Source organism: Gadus chalcogrammus, chromosome 5 (assembly GCF_026213295.1).
Source record: "Gadus chalcogrammus isolate NIFS_2021 chromosome 5, NIFS_Gcha_1.0, whole genome shotgun sequence".
In the NCBI taxonomy this organism is placed as follows: domain Eukaryota; kingdom Metazoa; phylum Chordata; class Actinopteri; order Gadiformes; family Gadidae; genus Gadus; species Gadus chalcogrammus.
This window is the reverse complement of record NC_079416.1, coordinates 22051541-22070840: the sequence shown is the minus strand read 5'-3', so window position 1 is coordinate 22070840 and position 19300 is coordinate 22051541. Positions and strand designations below refer to the sequence as shown.

At 43.8% G+C, this 19300-nt stretch overlaps 2 protein-coding genes across 3 annotated transcripts in view; one reads left to right on the top strand and one right to left on the bottom strand.

Moving 5' to 3' along the window:
• Window positions 1-7161: 7161 nt before the first annotated feature.
• LOC130382280 (sorting nexin-6) lies at window positions 7162-17336 on the top strand. 2 transcript variants are annotated; one of them, XM_056589925.1, is made up of 14 exons: window positions 7162-7211; window positions 7332-7382; window positions 8532-8636; window positions 9191-9301; window positions 9530-9651; window positions 9742-9865; window positions 10245-10340; window positions 10775-10880; window positions 11739-11814; window positions 12012-12051; window positions 12318-12404; window positions 13949-14108; window positions 15868-15953; window positions 16323-17336. In XM_056589925.1, exons 1-14 carry the CDS (start codon window positions 7206-7208, stop codon window positions 16374-16376), a joined length of 1224 nt encoding a protein of 407 aa, XP_056445900.1. In that variant the 5' UTR covers window positions 7162-7205; the 3' UTR covers window positions 16377-17336. The 2 variants fall into 2 exon arrangements, with proteins under 2 accessions (XP_056445900.1, XP_056445901.1); XM_056589926.1 differs by having other exon boundaries at window positions 7172-7211; window positions 7335-7382.
• Window positions 17337-17710: 374 nt separating this feature from the next.
• traf3 (TNF receptor-associated factor 3) overlaps window positions 17711-19300 on the bottom strand; it is a 19689-nt gene continuing 18099 nt past the window's right edge. Inside the window, exon 14 of the mRNA XM_056589922.1 lies at window positions 17711-18441. Within this exon, the coding sequence (XP_056445897.1) occupies window positions 18406-18441 (36 nt within the window). The 3' untranslated portion in view covers window positions 17711-18405. The remainder of the gene's footprint in view (window positions 18442-19300) is intronic.

Genomic DNA, 19300 nt, shown 5'->3' with positions numbered 1-19300 from the left:
ACACACACACACAACAACAGTGTATCCCTATGTTTTCTTTCATGACGACCAACAAAAAACAACAGTGTAACCCTTTATGTTTCTTTTATGACGAAAAATAAAAAACGACAGTGTTACCCCTTGTGTTTTTTTTCATGACGACCAATAAAAAACAACAGTGTTACCCCCTTGTGTTTTTTTTTCATACGACCAATAAAAAACGACAGTTACCCTCAGTTTTTTTTTCATGACGACCAATAAAAAACGACAGTGTTACCCCTTATGTTTTTTTCCTGACGACCAATAAAAAAGACAGTGTTACCCCTTATGTTTTCTTTCATGACGACCAACAAAAAAAAAAAAATTTACCCCTTGTGTTTTTTTCATGACAACCAATAAAAAACGAAAGTGTTACCCCTTATGGTTTTTTCATGACGGACAATAAAAATTCGACAGTTATGGTTTTTTTTCAACCTTATTTTTTTTTTCATTACGACCAATAAAAAACGACAGTGTACCCCTTGTGTTTTTTTTCATGACGACCAATAAAAAACAACAGTGTTACCCCTTGTGTTTTTTTTCATGACGACCAATAAAAAACGACAGTTACCCTCATGTTTTTTTTCATGACGACCAATAAAAAACGACAGTGTTACCCCTTATGTTTTTTTTCATGACGACCAATAAAAAACGACAGTGTTACCCTTATGTTTTCTTTCATGACGACCAACAAAAAAAAAACAGTGTTACCCTTGTGTTTTTTTGTCATGACAACCAATAAAAAACGACAGTGTTACCCCTTATGGTTTTTTTCATGACGACCAATAAAAAATCGACAGTTATGTTTTTTTTTCAACCCTTATGTTTTTTTCATTACGACCAATAAAAAACAACAGTGTTACCCCTTATGTTTTTTTTCATTACGACCAATTAAAAAACAACAGTGTTAACCCCTTATGTTTTTTTTTCATGACGACCAATAAAAACGACAGTGGTTACCCCTTATGTTTTCTTGCATGGACGACCAACAAAAAAAAAACAGTGTTACCCCTTGTGGTTTTTTTCATGACAACCAAATAACAAAACGACAGTGTTACCCCTTATGTTTTTTTTTCATGCCGACCAATAAAAAAACGACAGTTATGGTTTTTTCAAACCCTGTATGTTTTTTTCATTACGACCAATAAAAAAACACAGTGTTACCCCTTATGTTTTTTTTCATGACGACCAATAAAACACGACAGTGTACCCCTCCTGTTTTTTTTTCATGACGACCAATAAAAACGACCAGTGGTACCCCCTTATGTTTTTCTTTCATGACGACCAACAAAAAAAAACAGTGTTACCCCTTACGTTTTTTTCATGAAACCAATAAAAACAGACAGTGTTTCCCCTTTGGATTTTTTTTCATGACGACCAATAAAAACGACAGTGTTACCCCTTATGTTTTTTTTTCATGCCGACCAATAAAAAACGACAGTGTACCACCTTATGTTTTTTTTCATGGCGACCAATTAAAAACAACAGTGTTACCCCTTATGTTTTCCTTTCATGACGACCAACAAAAAACAACAGTGTCAACCCTTTATGTTTTTTTTCATAGGAAAGACCAATAAAACACGACAAGTGTTACCCCCTCATGTTTTTTTTCATGACGACCAATAAAAACGACAGTGTACCCCTTATGGTTGTTCGTTTCATGACCACCAACAAAAACAACAGTGTCACCCCTACGTTTTTTTTTCATGACCACCAATAAAAACGACCGTGTTACCCCTTATAGGGTTTTTTTCATGACGACCAATAAAAAATCGACAGTTATGGTTTTTTTTTTTCAACCCCTGTATGTTTTTTTACATTACGACAATAAAAACACGACAGTGTTACCACCCACTGGTGTTTTTTTCATGACGACCAACTAAAACAACAACAGTGTTACCCCTTGTGTTTTTTTTCATGACGACCAATAAAAACGGAAACAGTTACCCTCATGTTTTTTTTCATGACGACCAATTAAAAAACGACAGTGTTACCCCTTATGTTTTTTTCATGACGACCATAAAAAACAACAGCGTTACCCCTTATGTTTTCTTTCATGACGACCAACAAAAAAAAAACAGTGTACCCCCTTTCTGTTTTTTTCATGACAACCAATAAAAACGACCAGTGTTTACCCCTTATGGTTTTTTCATGACGACCAATAAAAAATCGACAGTTATGTTTTTTTCAACCATTATGTTTTTTTTCATTACGACCAATAAACACAACAGTGGTACCCCTTAGTTTTTTTTCAGTACGACCCAATAAAAAAACAAGTGTTACCCCTTATGTTTTTTTTCATGACGACCAATAAAAACGACAGTGTTACCCCTTATGTTTTCTTTCATGACGACCAACAAAAAAAAAACAGTGTTACCCTTGTGTTTTTTTTCATGACAACCAATAAAAACGACAGTGTTACCCCTTATGTTTTTTTCTATGACGACCAATAAAAAAACGACAAGTTATGGTTTTTTTCACCCTTATGTTTTTTTTTCATTACGACCAATAAAAAACAACAGTGTACCCCCTTATGTTTTTTTCATGACGACCAATAAAAAACGACAGTGTTACCCCTCATGTTTTTTTTTCATGACGACCAATAAACAAACGACAGTGTTACCCCTTATGTTTTCTTTCATGACGACCAACAAAAAAAAAACAGTGTTACCCCTTACGTTTTTTTCATGACAACCAATAAAAACGACAGTGTTTCCCCTTGTGTTTTTTTCATGACGACCAATAAAAAACGACAGTGTTACCCCTATGTTTTTTTTCATGACGGACCAATAAAAACGACAGTGTTACACCTTATGTTTTTTTTTCATGGCGACCAATTAAAAACAACAGTGTTACCCCTTATGTTTTCTTTCATGACGACCAACAAAAAACAACAGTGTAACCCTTTATGTTTTTTTTCATGAAGACCAATAAAAACGACAGTGTTACCCCTCATGTTTTTTTTCATGACGACCAATAAAAAACGACAGTGTTACCCCTTATGTTTTCTTTCATGACCACCAACAAAAACAACAGTGTCACCCCTTACGTTTTTTTTCATGACCACCAATAAAAAACGACAGTGTTACCCCTTGTGTTTTTTTTTCATGACGACCAATAAAAAACAGCAGTGTTACCCTTATGTTTTTTTTCATGGCGACCAATTAAAAACGACAGTTATGGTTTTTTTCACCCTTATGTTTTTTTCATTACGACCAATTAAAAAACAACAGTGTTACCCTTATGTTTTTTTCATGACGACCAACTAAAAACGACAGTGTTACCCCTTATGTTTTTTTTTCATGACGACCAATAAAAAACGACAGTGTTACCCCTTATGTTTTCTTTCATGACAACCAACAAAAAAAAAAACAGTGTTACCCCTTACGTTTTTTCATGACAACCAATAAAAAAACTACAGTGTTACCCCTTGTGTTGTTTTTCATGACGACCAATAAAAAACAACAGTGTTACCCCTTATGTTTTTTTTCATGACGACCAATAAAAAACAACAGTGTTACCCCTTATGTTTTTTTTCATGACGACCAATAAAAAACGACAGTGTTACCCCTTATGTTTTCTTTCATGACGACCAATAAAAAAAAAACAGTGTTACCCCTTGTGTTTTTTTTCATGACACCAAAAAAAACGACAGTGTTACCCCTATGTTTTTTTTCATGACGACCAATAAAAAAACGACAGTTATGGTTTTTTTTCAACCCTTATGTTTTTTTTCATTACGACCAATAAAAAACAACAGTGTTACCCCTATGTTTTTTTCATGACGACCAATAAAAAACAACAGTGTTACCCCTTATGTTTTCTTTCATGACGACCAACAAAAAAAAACAGTGTTAACCCTTGTGTTTTTTTTCATGACAACCAATAAAAAACGACAGTGTTACCCCTTATGTTTTTTTTCATGACGACCAATAAAAAAAACGACAGTTAGGTTTTTTTCAACCCTTATGGTTTTTTTCATGACGACCAATAAAAAACGACAGTGTTACCCCTTATGTTTTTTTCATGACGACCAATAAAAAACGACAGTGTTACCCCTTATGTTTCTTTCATGACGACCAATAAAAAACAAAACAGTGTTACCCCTTGGTTTTTTTTCATGACAACCAATAAAAACGACAGTGTTACCCCTTAGTGTTTTTTTCATGACGACCAATAAAAAAACGACAGTTATGGTTTTTTTCAACCCTTATGTTTTTTTTCATTACGACAATAAAAAAACAACAGTGTTACCCCTTATGTTTTTTTTCATGACGACCAATAAAAAACAACAGTGTTACCCCTTATGTTTTTCTTTCATGACGACCAACAAAAAAAAAACAGTGTTAACCCTTGTGTTTTTTTTCATGACAACCAATAAAAAACGACAGTGTTACCCCTTATGTTTTTTTCATGACGACCAATAAAAAAAAAACGACAGTTATGGTTTTTTCAACCCTTATGTTTTTTTTCATGACGCCCAATAAAAAACGACAGTGTTACCCCTTATGTTTTTTTTCATGGCGACCAACAAATAAAAAACAGTGTTACCCCTTGTGTTTTTTTTCAATGACGACCAATAAAAAACAACAGTGTTACCCCTTGTGTTTTTTTCATGACGACCAATAAAAAACGGACAGTGTTACCCCTTATGTTTTCTTTCATGACGACCAATAAAAAAAAAACAGTGTTACCCCTTGTGTTTTTTTTCATGACAACCAATAAAAAACGACAGTGTTACCCCTTATGTTTTTTTCATGACGACCAATAAAAAAACGACAGTTATGGTTTTTTTTCAACCCTTATGTTTTTTTTCATTACGACCAATAAAAAACAACAGTGTTACCCCTTATGTTTTTTTTCATGACGACCAATAAAAACAACAGTGTTACCCCTTATGTTTCTTTCATGACGACCAACAAAAAAAAACAGTGTACCCCTTGTGTGTTTTTTCATGACAACCAATAAAAAACGACAGTGTTACCCCTTATGTTTTTGTTCATGACGACCGATAAAAAAAACGACAGTTATGTTTTTTTTCAACCCTTATGTTTTTTTTCATGACGACCAATAAAAAACGACAGTGTTACCCCTTATGTTTTTTTTCATGACCGACCCAATAAAAAACGACAGTGTTACCCCTTATGTTTCTTTCATGACCACCAACAAAAAACAACAGTGTCACCCCCTTACGTTTTTTTTCATGACGACCAATAAAAAACGACAGTTATATTTTTTCAACCCTTATGTTTTTATTCATGACGACCAATAAAAAACAACAGTGTTACCCTTATGTTTTTTTTCATGACGACCAATAAAAACGACAGTGTTACCCCTTATGTTTTTTTTCATGACGACCAACAAATAAAAAACAGTGTTACCCTTGTGTTTTTTTCATGACGACCAATAAAAAACAACAGTGTTACCCCTGTGTGTTTTTTTTCATGACGACCAATAAAAAACGACAGAGTTACCCTCATGTTTTTTTTCATGACGACCAATAAAAACGACAGTGGTTTCCCCTTATGTTTTTTTTCATGACGACAAATAAAAATGACAGTGTTACCCCTTATGTTTCTTTCATGACGACCAATAAAAAAAAACAGTGTTACCCTTGTGTTTTTTTTTCATGACAACCAATAAAAAACGACAGTGTTACCCCTTATGTTTTTTTTCATGACGACCAATAAAAAACGACAGTTATGGTTTTTTTCAACCCTTATGTTTTTTTTCATTACGACCAATAAAAAACAACAGTGTTACCCCCTTATGTTTTTTTTCATGACGACCAATAAAAAACAACAGTGTTACCCCTTATGTTTTCTTTCATGACGACCAACAAAAAAAAAAACAGTGTTACCCCTTGTGTTTTTTTTCATGACAACCAATAAAAAACGACAGTGTTACCCCTTATGTTTTTTTTCATGACGACCAATAAAAAAAACGACAGTTATGGTTTTTTTCAACCCTTATGTTTTTTTTCATGACGACCAATAAAAAACGACAGTGTTACCCCTTATGTTTTTTTTCATGACGACCAATAAAAAACGACAGTGTTACCCCTTATGTTTTCTTTCATGACCACCAACAAAAAAAAACAGTGTCACCCCTTGTGTTTTTTTTCATGACGACCAATAAAAAAACGACAGTTATGTTTTTTTCAACCCTTATGTTTTTATTCATGACGACCAATAAAAAACAACAGTGTTACCCCTTATGTTTTTTTTCATGACGACCAATAAAAAACAACAGTGTTACCCTTATGTTTTTTTCATGACGACCAATAAAAACAACAGTGTTACCCCTTATGTTTTCTTTCATGACGACCAACAAAAAACCACAGTGTAACCCTTAAGTTTCTTTCATGACGACCAATAAAAAACGACAGTGTTACCTCTTGTGTTTTTTTTCATGAAGACCAATAAAAAACAACAGTGTTACCCCTTGTGTTTTTTTCATGACGACCAATAAAAAACGACAGTGTTGCCCTTATGTTTTTTTTCATGACGACCAATAAAAAAACGACAGTGTTACCCCTTATGGTTTTTTTCATGACGACCAATAAAAACGACAGTGTTACCCCTTATGTTTTCTTTCATGACGACCAACAAAAAACAACAGTGTAACCCTTTCTTTCATGACGACCAATAAAAACGACAGCGTTACCCTTATGTTTTTTTTCATGACGACCAATAAAAAACGGCCTTCCTCCAGAAACGTTCCTTTTCAGCGCATGCGTGATAGATTTGCTGAATGGTTCTAGAGCGCCATCTACCGGCCGTCCTGTGGAACAAAGAAAGTCAGTCATCAGTAGGCTGCTTTTCCCATTCATGTCCATTTGAACGTTTGTTGAGTTTGATTTACTTTCCGTTTTTTTTTATTGTTTGGCATCCTCACTAAGGCATGTCTGATGGTGCTGCTTCGTGTATTCCTCTTTGTTAAGGAATATTTCCTGTCGTCATTAAATAATAAATAACAAATAAAGACATGTTTGATGGGAATGTCACCTGTGTTGCTTCGTGCATTTCAATTTGTTGTGGAATATGTCCTATTGTCATTAAATAATAAACAATCAATAAAGTCATGTTTTGATGGGGATGTCACCTGGGTTTTGTGGCCCCGCCCACCCCGCGACGTCACGTCACATGACTTCCCGGGCTCAGTCCGTACTCCACCCGTAAGCAGCCATGATGGTGGGTTCTAATGTTCTCTACTTTATTAGCTTTTAGAACCGCTCGTCGGCCAGCGGACCCATGGTGGCCCCCCGCTGCGGACCAGTTGTTGTTGTTGATGTTGTGTCTGTTTCCATACAGCAGGAAGGGCTGGACGACGGCCCAGACTTCCTCTCCGAAGAAGACCGAGGAGTAAGTTTCTCCTCCTCCTCCTCCTCCTCCTCCTTCCTCCTCCTCCTCTCGTCTCTTATCGCCCTTACTTATCAATAACCTTCATCTGTTGAACACGGATGTCCTGTGTAGCGGCCACGGAGAGGCGTGGTGCAGGTGCAGGTGGAGGTGGGTCAGGGTCGTAGATACGCCTGTAGTGGAGCTGGTTAGCCTGGCTAGCTCGCTAGTTAGCCTAGGTAAGCTAACGTTATTGTCAGCTGGGGGATGTGTTGACCAGCGTCAACACATCTGACAGACAGACAGACGGGAAGTCAACACACAGGCCGGGGAGGAAGAGATGGGATGAATGGGTCTGAGGTTTGGATGGGTCTGGGGTTTGGACGGGACATGTCGTGGACTGCACTGTTTTGTCGAGATGGTTTGGAAGACATTGTTCATAAGAGTCATTGTTGATAAGACATTGTTGAGGAGACATGTTTAAAAGACATGATCAGGAGATGCGGTTTAGAAGTCATTTTTTAAGGAGACATGTTAGAAGACGTGGTTTAAGAGACGTGTTTAGGAGACCTGATTAGGAGACATGTTAAAAAGACTTGGCTATGCATCAGTGGCGACAGTCTCATCCGTTGCATTGATTGCGTCAGTATGCGTCCCTATTTAATACTTGGTAGGCAGCTGCTCCAGAACCTTCTCCTATAAGCAAAGGGTTTGTTGAGAACTTTGTTGCTGGCGCCTACGTCACGAGGCTCCCATCAACTCGTTTCTTTGGTCAAATCATTCATTAATTGTTTCATTATCATGTGATTGTGATTGGTTCTGCTGGACCAGCGACTGAGGCAGATAATTCTGTTATTTTTCATTTAGGTTTGATGTTTCACTCAGTTTAGATTCGATTTTTTATTGAATCAATTATAGCACTAATCATGTTAACATTTGGCTAAGTCATAAGCATTACATAATAATCTCCACAGTTGAAACGCCAAATTATATTGTGATAGTGTTCCCATGGTAAAGTACCTGCACATGGGATGGTTGATCACCTCTACATGTAATGACTAATCACCTCTACATGTGATTGAGATATTCCCTTTATCAGACCTGATAGCAGCGTGCTACTGGTTGCGGGTTAACAGGATTCTGTGTTTAATGTCCCCGGTTCGCTCTCCCCAGCCCAGGGCTGTGAATGTGGACCTGCAGACGGACGCCACTCTGCAGGTGGATATCTCTGATGCCCTGAGTGAGCGAGATAAGGTCAAGTTCACAGTTCACACCAAGGTAAACATGCACTTTAGTCTTTGGAAAGGGTTTGTCGTGTACTGATATACTGCTTATTTAGCATTCTTTGAAAGATGTCGGTAATATCAGTGTGATTTGGTACTTTTGGAAAGGAGTGTTTATCCATTTTTGGAAAGGAATGTTTGGTCGTTTTGGTGATTATAGTGCCAAATACCTAACCTGTGTGCTAACAGGATACCAGCCTCCCGAGTGCTAACAGAACATTGCTAGGCCCTAGAGTGCTAACAGAACATTGCTAGCCTCCAGAGTGCTAACAGAACATTACTAGCCACCAGAGTGCTAACAGAACATTGCTAGCCTCCAGAGTGCTAACAGAACATTGCTAGCCCCCAGAGTGCTAACAGAACATTGCTAGGCCCCAGAGTGCTAACAGAACATTGCTAGCCCCCAGAGTGCTAACAGAACATTGCTATGCCCCAGAGTGCTAACAGAACATTGCTAGCCCCCAGAGTGCTAACAGAACATTACTGGGCCCCAGAGTGCTAACAGAACATTGCTAGCCCCCAGAGTGCTAACATAAATTGTTTCCGCAGAGCACGCTCCCTAACTTCAAGCAGAACGAGTTCTCTGTGGTCCGACAACACGAGGAGTTCATCTGGCTCCATGACTCCTTTGTGGAGAACGAGGACTACGCCGGCTACATCGTAAGAGCTAATTATCCTAGCCTAGCGCTAGCCAAATGCTAAACTAGCACCTAGTGTACAGTACAGACCACAGACTGAATGTACAGCCGACTACATACTACGTGTACAGTACAAACCACAGACTACCTGTAGAGTACAGACCAGGTCTGTGTTCCACAGGTAGTGTATTTAGACTTCAGACCACCTGTCGAGTCCAGACCGGCCGTCTCATGTTGTGGTGGTCCCTAGATCCCCCCCGCGCCCCCCAGGCCAGACTTCGACGCGTCCCGGGAGAAGCTCCAGAAGCTGGGGGAGGGGGAGGGCTCCATGACCAAGGAGGAGTTCACCAAGATGAAGCAGGAGCTGGAGGCGTGAGTCACCTTAAACCCTTAACCCCCTGACCCCCATAACCCCTGACCCTAGCGGGGTGAACCCTGACCCCAGTGCGCCCGGTGTTTCAGGGAGTACCTGGCCATCTTCAAGAAGACGGTGGCGATGCACGAGGTGTTCCTGTGTCGCGTGGCGGCCCACCCCGTCCTGAAGAAAGACCTCAACTTCCACGTCTTCCTGGAGTACAACCAAGACGTGAGTCCCCCTTCTGCTCAGTGGGATCCCGGACTGTCTAACCCCCAGGGCTGCAGGGCTAAGCCAGACCTCCCCCTCCGCAGTCTGGAGGGGAGGGGGATGATGAGGCATGATGATATTAATCATCATGAATCATTATAAATATTTGGTCTGTTAAGCCCTTTAAAAGGGCTATGCAAATAAAATGAATTGAATTGATGCATGATGTATCATCATCTCCTTCCCCGCTCTTGAGGGGAAGGAGATGATTATGATGAAGCATCATCGTGCATCATCGCATTTGATCTCTGATTGGTAAACTGGTGAGGATGATTTTGAGAAATGCCCCTCTCCTATTGGTTACGTGCCATGAGCTGGCGGTTGATTGGTTGTTTGACAGCTGAGCGTGCGAGGGAAGAACAAGAAGGAGAAGCTGGAGGACTTCTTCAAGAACGTGGTCAAGTCCGCGGACGGAGTGCTGGTGGCCGGCGTCAAGGTGGGTCCCAGCGTGAACACTCACTCACGCTTACACTGTAGATCAGCGTTTCTCAGACCATCTTTATCTAGATGGAGATGTTCTCTAGTGGGGCGTGCATCAGACCACGCGTCTGGACCTGGCACTTAGCCCGGGCTACAGTGCCGCACTCCAAAAATATCTACATTTGATTATTGATTAACCTTATTTCACGTTTGTTGATACGGGCCTAATACTCGCTGCCCCCTCAGACCAAGTCATTTCACCGTCAACAAATCCCCCGTGATATCACCCACCTGGTGATGTAATGTTGATGAGGCATGGGATGTTGGGTTGGTGTTTCGGGTCGGTGTCAGGGGGCCCCGAGGGCCGGGGGGGGGGGGGGGGTCCCTGGGTTCAGATCTCCTGCCAGGCTCTCTAGTGGTGGTCTCTAAGCCGGGTGTCTCCTCTCCCAGGACGTGGACGACTTCTTTGAGCACGAGAAGACGTTCCTGCTGGAGTACCACAACCGCGTGAAGGACGCCTCGCTCAAGTCCGACAAGATGATCCGCTCACACAAAAGTAGGTCGCCTTCAGCCGGCTCCCAGTTACTACCCTGGTAACATCACAGTGCCAACACGTAGTACTCAATACGTAGTACTAGTCTCACAATGCTGTAACTCAGTAGGACTGCTGGATCAGGGGTTCTGCTGTAACTCAGTAGGACTGCTGGATCAGGGGTTCTGCTGTAACTCAGTAGGACAGCTGGATCAGGGGTTCTGCTGTAACTCAGTAGGACTGCTGGATCAGGGGTTCTGCTGTAACTCAGTAGGACTGCTGGATCAGGGGTTCTGCTGTAACTCAGTAGGACTGCTGGATCAGGGGTTCTGCTGTAACTCAGTAGGACAGCTGGATCAGGGGTTCTGCTGTAACTCAGTAGGACTGCTGGATCAGGGGTTCTGCTGTAACTCAGTAGGACTGCTGGATCAGGGGTTCTGCTGTAACTCAGTAGGACTGCTGGATCAGGGGTTCTGCTGTAACTCAGTAGGACTGCTGGATCAGGGGTTCTGCTGTAACACAGTCTACCCACTGCACCGTCCGTCAACGGATGACGGAAGGCGTGGCTGACGGATGGGGGAGTGGTCTTTGCCGAGGCATCCGTCAGCCAAGCATGAGCATACGCGATCTGATTGGATGACGGATCCGTCGTTGCCTGAAAAGTTGGAAAATGTTCAACTTTCTTGACGGAGCCGACGGATCCAACGGAACGGATGGATCCACAATGCATTGTGGCTCCGTCCGTTGACGGATGCAGTGGGCGATAGGGTTAGCTCAGTAGGACTTCTGGATCAGTGGTTCTGCTGAAACACAGTAGGATTTACTAATAGTAGGATTCAGATTACCGCAGGACTAACTGTGTGCCTTATGTTGTGTGTTCAGATGCAGCTGATGACATCAACAGAATCTCCTCCTCACTCTACACGTTAGGAACGCAGGACTCCACAGACGTCTGCAAGTAGGCTTCGCATGTCTGTCTGCCTCTCTGTCTGTCTGTATGTTGCAGTAGAGGGGGGGGGGGGGGGGGGGGGGGGGGTGGTGTGTGTGTGTGTGTGTGTGTGTGTGTGTGTGTGTGTGTGTGTGTGTTTTATACACATGCCCTGGTGTGTGACAATAAAATTCTATATAATTAAAACGTCCTCAAATGTTTTCCAGGTTCTTCCTAAAAGTGTCAGAGTTGCTGGAAAAGACACGGGTATGTGATTATTGATATTTATTAGAACGTAAATTGAGTTTTTACGCCCATCTCAAAAATCAGAAAGTTGTACTTAAAAGTAAGCTTAAGGGATGCAAGAAATATAGATCTTACCTTGTATACATAGATTTTGCCTTGTGTACATTACGTTATAGATCTTACCTTGTGTATATCATGGTCTTCAGATCTGAACTTGTATAAGAGACGCATGCATAATATGTATTTAATACATATGCATAAATGTGTGTGGATGTTTTGTTGTGCAGAAGATCGAGGCCCGCGTTGCAGCAGACGAAGACCTGAAGCTAGCAGATTTACTGAAGTACTACCTGAGAGAGTCCCAGGCTGCTAAGGTACTACTGTTACTAGTACTACCTGAAAAAGTACCAGGCTGCTGAGGTACTACTGTTACTAGTACTACCTGAGAGAGTACCAGGCTGCTAAGGTACTACTGTTACTAGTACTACCTGAGAGAGTCCCAGGCTGCTAAGGTACTACTGTTACTAGTACTACCTGAGTACCAGGCTGCTGAGGTACTACTGTTACTAGTACTACCTGAGAGAGTCCCAGGCTGCTGAGGTACTACTGTTACTAGTACTACCTGAGAGAGTACCAGGCTGCTGAGGTACTACTGTTACTAGTACTACCTGAGAGAGTCCCAGGCTGCTAAGGTACTACTGTTACTAGTACTACCTGAGTACCAGGCTGCTGAGGTACTACTGTTACTAGTACTACCTGAGAGAGTCCCAGGCTGCTAAGGTACTACTGTTACTAGTACTACCTGAGTACCAGGCTGCTGAGGTACTACTGTTACTAGTACTACCTGAGAGAGTCCCAGGCTGCTAAGGTACTACTGTTACTAGTACTACCTGAGTACCAGGCTGCTGAGGTACTACTGTTACTAGTACTACCTGAGAGAGTCCCAGGCTGCTAAGGTACTACTGTTACTAGTACTACCTGAGTACCAGGCTGCTGAGGTACTACTGTTACTAGTACTACCTGAGAGAGTCCCAGGCTGCTAAGGTACTACTGTTACTAGTACTACCTGAGTACCAGGCTGCTGAGGTACTACTGTTACTAGTACTACCTGAGAGAGTCCCAGGCTGCTAAGGTACTACTGTTACTAGTACTACCTGAGTACCAGGCTGCTGAGGTACTACTGTTACTAGTACTACCTGAGTACCAGGCTGCTGAGGTACTACTGTTACTAGTACTACCTGAGAGAGTACCAGGCTGCTGAGGTACTACTGTTACTAGTACTACCTGAGAGTCCCAGGCTGCTAAGGTACTACTGTTACTAGTACTACCTGAGTACCAGGTGAATAGATGGTTGTGTGATGCTGGTCCAGTAGCTCTACTGGTTCTGTGGTTCTGGTCCAGTAGCTATAATGGTTCTGTGATGCTGGTCCAGTAGCTCTACTGGTTCTGTGGTTCTGGTCCAGTAGCTCTAATGGTTCTGTGATGCTGGTCCAGTAGCTCTAATGGTTCTGTGGTGCTGGTCCAGTAGCTCTAATGGTTCTGTGGTGCTGGTCCAGTAGCTATCATGGTTCTGTGATGCTGGTCCAGTAGCTCTAATGGTTCTGGTCCAGTAGCTCTAATGGTTCTGGTCCAGTAGCTCTAATGGTTCTGTGATGCTGGTCCAGTAGCTCTAATGGTTCTGTGGTGCTGGTCCAGTAGCTCTAATGGTTCTGGTCCAGTAGCTCTAATGGTTCTGTGGTGCTGGTCCAGTAGCTCTAATGGTTCTGTGGTGCTGGTCCAGTAGCTCTAATGGTTCTGGTCCAGTTGCTCTAATGGTTCTGTGGTGCTGGTCCAGTAGCTCTAATGGTTTTGTGGTGCTGGTCCAGTAGCTCTAATGGTTCTGGTCCAGTAGCTCTAATGGTTCTGTGGTGCTGGTCAGGACCTGCTGTACAGGCGGGGTCGGGCGCTGGTGGACTACGAGAACGCCAACAAGGCGCTGGACAAAGCCCGGTCCAAGAACAAAGACGTGCTGCAGGCGGAGACCGGCCAGCAGCTCTGCTGCCACAAGTTTGAGAAGATCTCAGAGTCCGCCAAACAAGGTACTGCCACAACACCTGGTAGTACTATGACATACTACGACACCTAGTAGTACTATGACATACTACGACATTCTGCAACACCTAGTAGTACTATGACATACTACGACACCTAGTAGTACTATGACATACTACGACACCTAGTAGTACTATGACATACTACGACACCTAGTAGTACTATGACATACTACGACACCTAGTAGTACTATGACATACTACGACACCTAGTAGTACTATGACATACTACGACACCTAGTAGTACTATGACATACTACGACATTCTTCTACGACATTCTGCAACACCTAGTAGTACTATGACATACTACGACACCTAGTAGTACTATGACATACTACGACATTCTTCTACACCTAGTAGTACTACGACATACTACGACACCTAGTAGTACTATGACATACTACGACATTCTTCTACGACATTCTGCAACACCTAGTAGTACTATGACATACTACGACACCTAGTAGTACTATGACATACTACGACATTCTTCTACACCTAGTAGTACTACGACATACTACGACACCTAGTAGTACTATGACATACTACGACACCTAGTAGTACTATGGCATACTACGACACCTAGTAGTACTATGACATACTACGACACCTAGTAGTACTATGACATACTACGACATTCTGCAACACCTAGTAGTACTATGACATACTACGACACCTAGTAGTACTATGACATACTACGACACCTAGTAGTACTATGACATACTACGACACCTAGTAGTACTATGGCATACTACGACACCTAGTAGTACTATGACATACTACGACACCTAGTAGTACTATGACATACTACGACATTCTGCAACACCTAGTAGTACTATGACATACTACGACACCTAGTAGTACTATGACATACTACGACACCTAGTAGTACTATGACATACTACGACACCTAGTAGTACTATGACATACTACGACACCTAGTAGTACTATGACATACTACGACATTCTTCTACACCTAGTAGTACTACGACATTCTGCAACACCTAGTAGTACTATGACATACTACGACACCTAGTAGTACTATGACATACTACGACACCTAGTAGTACTATGGCATACTACGACATTCTTCTACACCTAGTAGTACTACGACATACGACATTCTTCAACACCTAGTAGTACTACGACATACGACATTCTTCAACACCTAGTAGTACTATGACATTCTGCAACACCTAGTAGTACTATGACATACTACGACATCCTGCAACACCTAGAAGTTCTATGACATACTACGACTAGAAGTACTGTGACATTCTGCAACACCTTGTAGTCCTGTAACATACTATGACTACTAGTACTGTGACAGTACAATTTGGCGTTTCAGTACTACTAGGCGTCACCGTGACGCCTAGCAGTACTGAAACGCCAAATAGTACTGTCACATACTATGACTATAAGTACTGTGACGTGCTGCAACCAGTACTGCTGTAGCATAATATGACTAGTAGTACTGTGACATGCTGCAACTAGTAGTACTGTAGCATTACTAGTACTGGAACGCACTAAAGCAAGGTCCTACAACCGTCGGTAGCGGGAGCTATGGTGAGTTTGATTAGCCATGGTTAGCCGTCCGGTGGGAAGGTGTTCGCAGAAGGATCCATGACCCCAGGGGTAGCGCAGCTCACTCCTGGCTTTAGGGTACGCCTCAAGGTACGACTAAGGCCTGAGACGAGTGTGAAAAGCAGCATGCAGGCGTCTGATCCGTTTGTCTTGTGTGTCCAGAGCTTGTGGACTTCAAGACGAGACGAGTGGCCGCATTCAGGAAGAACCTGGTGGAGCTGGCGGAGCTCGAGCTCAAACATGCAAAGGTAAGGTGATCCGTGGGTACGCTGGTCTGCACTACATCATTGTTACATACTCAACAAGCTAGTGCCAGTTTGGGTTCTAGAGGGTAAACAGCAACAGTTGGTCAGGTTCCTCCTGTTGTGTCTAGCAGGGCGAAATTATACAAAAAAGGAGAACCTACTGATACATGTATCTAGTACACCCTGAACTACCCAACCAACTCAATACTGTTAATGCTAGACTGTACTGGACATGTATCTAGTACACCCTGAACTAACTCAACCCTGCAGTAATGCTATACCGGCCCTAAACAGTGAGCGTCTCCTTGAGTGGTTTCACCATGAGTTTGATGGTCGGTGGTTGCTAGGTGACTGACCTCTCTCCTCCTACAGGGTCACCTCCAGTTGTTGCAGAGCTGTCTGGGCATCCTGAAGGGCGACACCTAACTCCACCCCTCCACCACCACCACCGTCCCAACGCAAAACCCCTGCAGTTGTTCTGTGTGAGACAGTTTGTCTGGGATTGTATTTTAATTTGTACATCTTCTGGAGCCATCACTATAAGAGCGCCACCATACTGTACAGGGTACCTTACCCTCTACCCTACCCTGTACAGTACAAGTACCACCCAGTTGAGTACAGATAATGGGTACAATACCTGTACTCTACTGGGTACTTTGCCAGTATACAGCCACTACACCTGTACTCTCCTGGGTACTGTGCCAGTATACATTTACTACACCCGTATTCTTGCACAGAACAGGATCCTCCCAGCAGCCTTTTAGTTCCTGGTCTGGCCTGCTACGCCTACAGCTCCTATCACTAGCGCCAGGCTAGCCGCAAGCTTAGCGCGCTAGTCGTACCAATACAAATCGATTTAACAGTATTGGTTGTACCGCTGAGCTAGCCACAAGCTTAGCACTACCACCAGCGCAGGGCGACTTACCTGCCGCCCCGTTGCTAGTTGTCATGCTAAGCTAGCCGCTAGCTAGCGCTCCGCCCAGCTGAGCGTGCTCAGCGTGTCCCGGGGGGAGGGGGGGGGGCGTGGTGCTGTGAGTCCAGCTGATTGTTACTGTTATTATTATACTGTTATTATTAATGTTTCACTAAAACTTGTACATTTTTGTATTGGTTATTAATGATCTGCATCGTAATCCTTCCATTATTAATTTTGTGTCTTGATTTTGGCTGAAGCGACCCCATCTCATCGTGCTTCAGTGTGTTTGCCTTAATGTAGGTTCATGTCCCTTATTGTAAAGAAAACATGGATGTGTCCCCCCTCCCCCTCCCCCCCCCCCATATTTTTTTAGTGCACTGTAAATGAATGTTTTCCACTCCTATGTGACCAAAGCTCCCATTCACACACAAATAAACCAAGTTGTCACCAGCCTGTTTCCCAGAGTTCATAGCAAGAGGAGGCGGTCCTTCTGTTGCTCTGCGATACACCAGTTAGCATAGTGCTCGAAGAGCTTCCCTCGTTAATCAATCAGGGGGAAAAGTATAGCAAAGGCATTATTCAATTACATCTTCTTAGAATGACGCAAATCCAGACGCTAACGAGCCGCTCTAGACCCTCTGGGCGCTAACGACCCGCTCTAGACCCGGGGACGCTAACGGCCCGCTCTAGAATTGAGGACGCTAACGAGCTGCTCTAGACCCGAGGACGGTAGCGACCCACTCTAGACCCGAGGACGCTAACGAGCTGCTGTAGACCCGGGGACGCTAACGAGCCGCTCTAGACCCAGGGACGCTCTAGACCCGGGGACGTTAACGAGCCGCTCTAGACCCAGGGACGCTCTAGACCCGCTCTAGACCCGGGGACGCTAACGAGCAGCTCTAGACCCGAGGATGCTAACGAGCCGCTCTAGACCCAGGGACGCTAACGACCCGCTCTAGACCCGGGGACGCTAACGAGCCGCTCTAGAGCGGAAGGAGAGGCGGCAGAGAGGGCTTTTTAGTCGACATCTTTAATGTTTTTCACCTGAACAACCAGAGCGATGCTCCTCTGTGGCACGGCGCCTTCATCACACACTGCTCACGACACGCAGAAGAAGAACGGTTAAAAAGTCGCTTGATGCACGGCATCAGTAAGGGGGGGGGGGGGGGGGGGGGGGGCACGCCGAGGGACAACAGTCCTGTTGCCGTGGGGATGCCCCGTGTGGCCATAGTGATGCGTTAAACGTCCATGTTGGCTATGTACACCGAGACGCTGAGCTGAAATGTCCGCGGACCGGGCGGGAGGCGCCCCCCGGGGTCCGCCGCTCCCCCAGGAGGAGGAGGAGGAGGAGGAGGAGGTGCCCCGCCCGCTCAGGAGGCCCGGTCGGGACGGGGCCCGGCTGTCCCGCCACCCACCCGTCTGTCTGTCTGTCTGCCGGACGGCAGGCGCTCCCGGGCCCGTCCACCGTTCCTCCGTTCTCCCATGATCCTTTGCTCTGCGGGGTTCGACAGATCAGCTGATCCGTTCGGGGTTCAGAGGTCAGGGGTCGGGGAGGTCAGAGGTATCCACGGTAACCTGTCAGATCAAATAAAAAAAAAACATGTTAGAACGTCCTCACTGCTCTAGATGGCGCAGATCTAGGTGAGATTTACTGATCTGAGGCAGTACCACTATGATGAGACTAACTGCTCTAGATGGTGGAACTCTTGGATTAGAGAATCAGACTGGCTGCTCTAGGCGGTACAGCTCTAGGTTTAGACTGGCTGCTCTAGGCGGTACATCTCTAGGTTTAGACTGGCTGCTCTAGGCGGTACAGCTCTGGGATCAGACTGACTGCTCTAGGCGGTACAGCTCTAGGTTTAGACTGGCTGCTCTAGGCGGTACAGCTCTGGGATCAGACTGGCTGCTCTAGGCGGTACAGCTCTAGGTTTAGACTGACTGCTCTCGGCCGTACAGCTCTAGGTTTAGACTGGCTACTCTAGGCGGTACAGCTCTAGGTTTAGACTGGCTGCTCTAGGCGGTACAGCTCTGGGATCAGACTGGCTGCTCTAGGCGGTACAGCTCTAGGTTTAGACTGACTGCTCTAGGCGGTACAGCTCTATTTTTAGACTGACTGCTCTAGGCGGTACAGCTCTATGTTTAGACTGGCTGCTCTAGGCGGTGCAGCTCTAGGATCAGACTGACTGCTCTAGGCGGTACAGCTCTAGGTTTAGACTGACTGCTCTCGGCCGTACAGCTCTAGGTTTAGACTGGCTACTCTCGGCGGTACAGCTCTAGGTTTAGACTGGCTGCTCTAGGCGGTACAGCTCTGGGATCAGACTGGCTGCTCTAGGCGGTACAGCTCTAGGTTTAGACTGACTGCTCTAGGCGGTACAGCTCTATTTTTAGACTGACTGCTCTAGGCGGTACAGCTCTATGTTTAGACTGGCTGCTC